Source organism: Hipposideros armiger, unplaced genomic scaffold, assembly GCF_001890085.2.
Source record: "Hipposideros armiger isolate ML-2016 unplaced genomic scaffold, ASM189008v1 scaffold_81, whole genome shotgun sequence".
Classification (NCBI taxonomy): domain Eukaryota; kingdom Metazoa; phylum Chordata; class Mammalia; order Chiroptera; family Hipposideridae; genus Hipposideros; species Hipposideros armiger.
In genome coordinates, this window is record NW_017731431.1 from 2,367,629 (window position 1) to 2,374,341 (window position 6,713).

Here is a 6,713-nt window from a genome sequence, read left to right on the forward strand (position 1 = left end):
ACATCTAGCTCTCAGCCAGCTTTGTAGGGGTGTATCTTTGATGAGGGGAGCTGGGGGGAGTTCGATGCTCGCTGAGCTCCTGATCTAAACAGACTTTCGAAGGCACTGCCTGGCTGTATGACTGACACTGTCTGAAACTCCTGGTGCTTTGCCTCCCTAGGCCCAGGGGGGCCTGCCTGATGTAGAGATGAGTAGAATTAGCCTCCAGTTTTCCTCATTCCTTTGGAAACTTAGACTGGGCTCCCAGCCTCACAGAGCAGGTGTGCAGAGGGTCAGTTCCTCCTCAGCAGTGGCTCTGTCTGCTCCTGGCTTCTTGCTGTTCCTCATCAGCTCACGCTGTTGGGCGCCCCAGCAAGCCGGGCATTCAGCCCTTGAAGTTAAGACTGAGATTATGCCAGCGAAGTGCTGTTCATCTCTCACAATTTAACAATGTTGGTTCCTTATCCAGAGAGGAGTAATCATCGTCTTTCTGGAGCATTTCTGGTTGGGAGAACCAGGGAGCATGGTGCTAGCTGTAGTAATGATAACTGCCAGTGTTTTTCTGGCATGTAACAACTTAGAAAAATCCCTTCTCTCCAATTGTGGTGACATGGGAGGTGAATGAATTGCTGATAGCTAGACTGGATACCTGACAAGTATTCAAAACAGCATCACAAGTCTAGATGATTTTCTGCCATGAGAAAATGAATGGGCCACTCGAAAGCATTTATTTCTGCATCTGGGGAGGGAGAGGCCCTTTGGCTGATCATAGTTTTTATTACCAAATGAAGCAAAAATCAACTTCTGCCTTCACCTAGATGCCTATAAGACTCAAAATGCAAAATGACTTTTTCTTGAGATTGTTCAGGATTTGGAGAAATTGTCCACAGATGTATTTGATTCATAAGGATAAATTAGTATAAGGATAAATTGACATCAGTGATTTGAACACCTGTGTGTGCCAGGAGCTGGGGAATATAAAGCTGAATTAGAGATCGTCCACACTTTCAGGTAGCTCACTGTTCAGTGGGCGAGATGAGCCTCTAAACTAGGAGTAGGCAAATTATGGCCCACAGATGGTGGCCTGTGGGTTTTTTTTTTTTTAATGGCCTATGAGCTAAGATTGGCTTTTATATTATTAAAATGTAAGGACAGAAATGTGATTTAGAAAGTAGCCCTGTTGATGTCACAGAGGTTGGACTGGGCCTGAGATATAGGTAGTAAACAGAGACTGAAGACAGGCAATCAATAGCTAAGGATGTAGTTTTAAAANTGCTGGATGGGGGGAAGCAAGGCGATGAGACGCTGTCTGTGTCCTCAAGTGGCTTACAGGCTGGAGGGAGACATCCAGCCTTTGTAATGGTCAGTCCTGGGGGGAGAGTTTGAAGAAACAAGGAGAGGCTTCCAGCACTTGCTGGAGAGAAGAGGGGAAGGTTTCCCAGAGGAGATGGTGTCACAACAGAGTCTAGGGACATTCAGAGTGTCAGGCAGAGGGGCTGGGTGGAGGGGAAGATTAGGATACCCAGGCAGAGGGAGCGGCATCTGTAAAAGTTTAGAGGCACAAAAGAGGCGTTTGGGAGGCACATGTAATTCTGTTTGCTGGTGCCTGGAGGCAATGCAAGGTGATGGGTCAGACTGCGGGGAGCAGGCTGGTGTGCCAAGTGGACAGCTATGGGAGTTAACGAATGGCTCTGAGAAGCAGCATGATATGATTCGATGTGTGTTTTAGGAGGCTCTTTGTGGCTGACTTGGGGCAAATAGATTTCTGGAGGGCCTTGAGGGGATGTCAGGAGACCTGCTAGGAGGCCGCTGTCTTCAGAGGTGAGAAATGAAGGGCTAATCTACAGCGTTCACTGAGTTGGAGATTAGGGCAAATTCCCAGGGTGACTGTCTATCAGGAGTGAAGAATAGGGAGCACTGAAGGATAATTCCTGGGCTTCTTTCTGGCTTGGGTGAGGAGAAGCACGGTTGAAGATGATGAGTCCAATTTTGGAAGTGTTAGTTTGCAGCTTCTGAGGGTCCCTCACAAGAACCCATGGATCTGAGGACAGAGGTTTGGGCTAGATATGGAGTTGGGGGTCAGCAGTGAAATCATGAGTGGGAAATGGATCACCCTATGAGTGAGGTGTAAGAAGATAGAAGGAATAAAGATAAAAATCTTGGGGACATGTAAGAGATGGGAGGAAAAGCAGTGGAGACCTAAGTTGAGGGAGAATTCTAAGAGCGACACCAATAGTGTTAGATGCTATAGTATAGAGAATTCAAGAAAGATGAATATGGAAAAAAGGTTGATTTGGATTTGAGAACAAGGAGGAATTGTGGACATGGATAAGAGTGGTTCCTGGGGAGTGGTATGGGTGGGAGCCCCACCATGTGGACAGAGATTTCAGGAGCGTGGTTGCAGGAGGAGGTGGATTCATCATTGTAATGATATGGAGGCACGTGTCAGGGATGTCTTTGGGCTGTATTAATTGATTTAGGAACCCATGAAGCACCCATTTTCTTTGGTGTTTAAAGTTCGTACACATTCCGTGAGGATTGACCCTGAAGGAGCCTGCCTAGCCCTCATTTGCTTCTACAATATTGGGCCCGGAGAATGAAAGAGAGAAAAGAAATCAGGAGTGGGGCAGACAGTTTCTGAGGTGATCTAGCTGCAAAATTCTGAATCGACTCAGTGTTCCTTCTTCTGTGCCCTGCATTCAGCCTGCTAATGCAGGTAGAGAACCTTATAGCATTGCGCAGGTGGGGGCTCCTCCTTGCTCAGCTGTGTGGCCCAGACAGCTGCCTCTTCCATCTCCACCTGCCGCTGTATTCCACTGGTCTTCTAAAACTCCCCATTGCGGTAGCCTCATCTTTGGCACGTGCCCTCATTTCCTGTTCTACGGACGAAACTGAAGTCATCAGGCAGGAACTCTGAATCTCTCTGCAGCCCCTCACTGCTTGCAACGGCCTTCTTCTCTCCAGCTCAGAGAAAGTGGTGTTCCTACTTTTCTCTAAGCTGGTCCTTACAGCCTATGAGGTCATCTCAGCCCTTAACCTGTCATTTCCCCAGCATCGCTCCTTATCCTAGAAACTTCCTTAGATGAACGTATCCCCTCTCACAGCTTTAAGACTGCTACTGATGCCCCTGCCCACAAATTCTCTATCTTGAGTCTAAATCTATCTCTTGAGTTCTCAACCTTCAGGACATCCTCGGTTGGGTTCCACAGGAACTGCAAATGTAACAGTTTGACTGATCTTTCATCAACGAAGTCTGTTCCACCTTGTATAATATGTGTACTGCCAGTATTGGTTAAGAACGTTTATCATCCACTTAATCCATCAGCCTGGGAGAAAACACTTAATTTTTTTTCATATCTAATCCTGTATGTCCATTGGTCTGTTTCTTATATATCAGTATTTTTCCTATGCATTTCTGTTCACCATCCCCTCTGCCATCCCCTTAGTTCAGTGCATCATTTCTTGCCTGGTCTTCTAGCCAGCCTCCCTCTGCCAGTTTTTCCACTTCCTTCACATCACCACAAATCTGATTGTTTCTTGTCTGCTTGAAAACCTTCAATTGGTTAAATTTGCCTTCAAAATAAAGTTCAGTTCTTTTTCCATCAGACCCATGCTGATCTGATCCTTGCCTACCCTTCCAGCCCCAAACTCTTGCAGGCTTCCTCAAGCACCCTGTGCCCCACCCACCTGCCCTGAAGTCCTCACAGTGCATCAACCAGCCAGGGCTCTTCCTGCATGCGTCTTCTCCCTCTGCTCTGCCTGGCGAGCTTCTGCTCGTCCTTAAGATCAGTTATGCTTATGACGAAGCCGATGTAATTTGCCTACAAAGGATGTATTTTTTTCTCCCCACATCAACCTATCAGTTTAGAGCCACCATATTCCTCATTTTTAATGCTTTAGAGGCTTCCAGGGTACTATTATTACCTGGTCGTGCCTAATTTAGGATCATTTAGTTTTATGCTCAGATCACTGGCTTCCAAAATAATCAAGGATGATATAGCCCTTTTATTGTGAATTTAAATACAGTACAATTAGAATAAAAGTGCTGAATTATTCTAATGAATGTGGAAGTTGACACCTTAATTACTTAATTGCAGGTGTAAAAGGAAGAGCAATCAGGAAAGCATTTAGTATGAATGTTTTTAAAGAATTTACTAGAGCAAGTGTGAGATCTTTTATATCAAAAACTCCATTGACTACTCTGACGTTACACATTAATTAGTCAGCATTGTGATGTACTTTTTCCTCTTTTCAGCAAAATCCTCTTCTTGACTCCTCAATACTTTATTTTGAGAGACTTATAAAAAAGAGGTACATGAAGCTTACTAACAAGATTTGTAGGCATTCCTTTAAAAAGGTAATAAAGAAGAGTTATGGTTGTGGTACAGTGTGCTGAAGTTGGTTATAGGACTTCACTAAAAATCAGGAATGCTTAAAAAATTCAGAGAAATCTTTTTTTTCTTCTTATTTTTATTTTGTAGAGGAAAGAACACTGAAAAAAAAATAGAACAATATAAAATGATCAAAATTCCAGGGCCCTTTTTCAGCTTTTGTTTTTTTTCCTTGAGGTGGAAAGTAGCTACAATTTACTATCATCCTTTGTGTTCCCTCTGTAAAAATATTTTTCACTCTTAATTTTTTTGAAGTGGCCGTTACTGCTATATCAATCAACACTAGGAGTAGAGATGACCACAGAGGATGCCAAAAAAAGTATATGCATTTTAAGAAAGGAAAACGGTATTAAAATTGTAATACTCAATATATACTGATAACAAAAGATGAATACAAGTCACGTTTGACTTCTGCAATTACAAGTGGGGCTCAAAGTGATTATCATCAGCGTCCAGACACTTCTGATTACAAACTACTGCTTGAGCCACGTTGACCAAAGTGTCCACTTGTATACATTTTTTTGGCACCCTCAGTATCTTTTGTTGCTCTTGATGAGGAAAAAGTAAATATATCTGTATGCCTGCCGCTACATTTTTCTCAGCCTTCAGTAGGAAACCCTTTTAACTTCTGTCTACCAACGCTTAACACTATCAACCATAAAAAAAAAAAAATTCCTGCAGTTGCACAGGTTCAGAGAACAAAATCAGCAAAGGCCTGAGTATTGCTGCCAACGTAACACATGAACAATAAATAGCTGCTTAACTGTCCATAGATATTACATGGGAACATCTGGGTGGGTGAGTTTGCCACAAGCACCACCCAGATGGGAAAAATGATTCTACCAAGTTCCTCTGATATTTGTGTTCACTTTGAAGTCCTGGAGAACAGGCGGAAGCAGAGAGATGACTTTCTGGAGAGCAAATAATTAATGTAATGTTTATAATTTATATAGTTTATAATAAACATGGACAGGTATATCTACTCCCTAACTCTGTCACAAAAGCAAAAGGTTTCTTTTTTACAAAAGTCCTTTTATATCCTGAAATATAAAATGCATAGACAAAATGTACAAAACAAAAATGTGCAGCTTAATTAATGAACACAGAGCATATACTGTGTAACCATTGCTTTGACCAAGAAAGAGAATGAAGCCAGCACCCCGTCACTGCCACCTCTTCCCTGAACCCCTATAGATACACCCTATTGCATCTGAAAGCCTTTCTACTTGTTTATTGTGGGGTTGCCTAAGAGAACCCAAAAGCATGGCCTTGGGGGGTGGGAGAGGGGGAGGGTCTGAGGGTGGGAGCCAGGAGAGGTTTGTTTGAAGCATGGCATGGTTATCTGGATTTGTTACAGTGCCTCTCACAGGCCCTAAGTCTAGGCATGGACCAGAGTCTGTTGTAATATTTGCCATGCAGGCTGCTTTTGTATGAAAGCTGCCATGATTCAGTTCCTCCAGAGTGTGCTAAACTCTGCACCACTCATTGGAAACTGTCCCTGTGGAGCTGATATGTATTTAATGCACAGTAGTAACTTGTTTCCACATAATTCCAGGACGTTAGCTTATTGCCAGTGGGTGGACAATCTCAATGAGACCCGGAAGATGCTCTCTCTTAGTGGTGGTGGTCCCTTCAGCAACCTGCTGAGGTGGATCGTGTGCCACATAACAAAAGGAATTGTGAAACGCGAGATGCACGGCCACGGCATTGGCCGCTTCTCAGAGGAAGAGATTTACATGCTGATGGAGAAGGACATGCGGTCTTTAGCGGGGCTTTTGGGTAATGTACCACACCTTCTATTCTATATTTTCTATCCTTACTTTTTGCATGATTAGTAAAGCACTGTTAGTTTACTGATTTTAAAGTTTTATTTTGGTTGGCTTCTTTGCTTCCACGTGTAGGTTGCAGTCCCACCATGGGTTTAACTGTACTTGGGAAGCCCCTCAAACAAGCACAGAGCCACGTGTGTCCATGGGCGGATGAGGATGCTGAGAGTAAAGTGATGCACCTTGTTCACCTGGTTGGCTGTAGGTGGCCTGGCTGATTTTGTCCTGGGCAGAGCTTGAGCCTTAGCTGTGACAATTCATAAACATCATTTGAATTTAGGTGGCCTCTCCTGGGGACAACTAATATATAGGGAGATAAGTCCTCTATGTGACTAGTCATACAACTTAGTCCATTGGGGCGGCTGATTTTGTTTAGGGAAGGTGGTTTTTCACTGGCCCTCTCTTGGTGACCTCATCTCCATTGTAGAGCACATTAGGTACCTCACCTCCCCTAGAAAGTGGGGTTTGGGATTTGTTTTGTTGAAACCCACCCGGTGCCCCAGGACCTGGGGGGCTG

General features: G+C 43.9%; 1 protein-coding gene across 1 annotated transcript in view; it reads left to right on the forward strand.

Annotated features, from left to right (window-relative positions):
- The window catches only part of FAXC (failed axon connections homolog, metaxin like GST domain containing), a 76,369-nt gene that overhangs the window by 22,219 nt on the left and 47,437 nt on the right, over positions 1-6,713 (forward strand). The window contains exons 3-5 of the mRNA XM_019643641.1: positions 3,621-3,791; positions 4,235-4,290; positions 5,926-6,149. Of these exons, the coding sequence (XP_019499186.1) occupies positions 3,621-3,791; positions 4,235-4,290; positions 5,926-6,149 (451 nt within the window). The remainder of the gene's footprint in view (positions 1-3,620; positions 3,792-4,234; positions 4,291-5,925; positions 6,150-6,713) is intronic.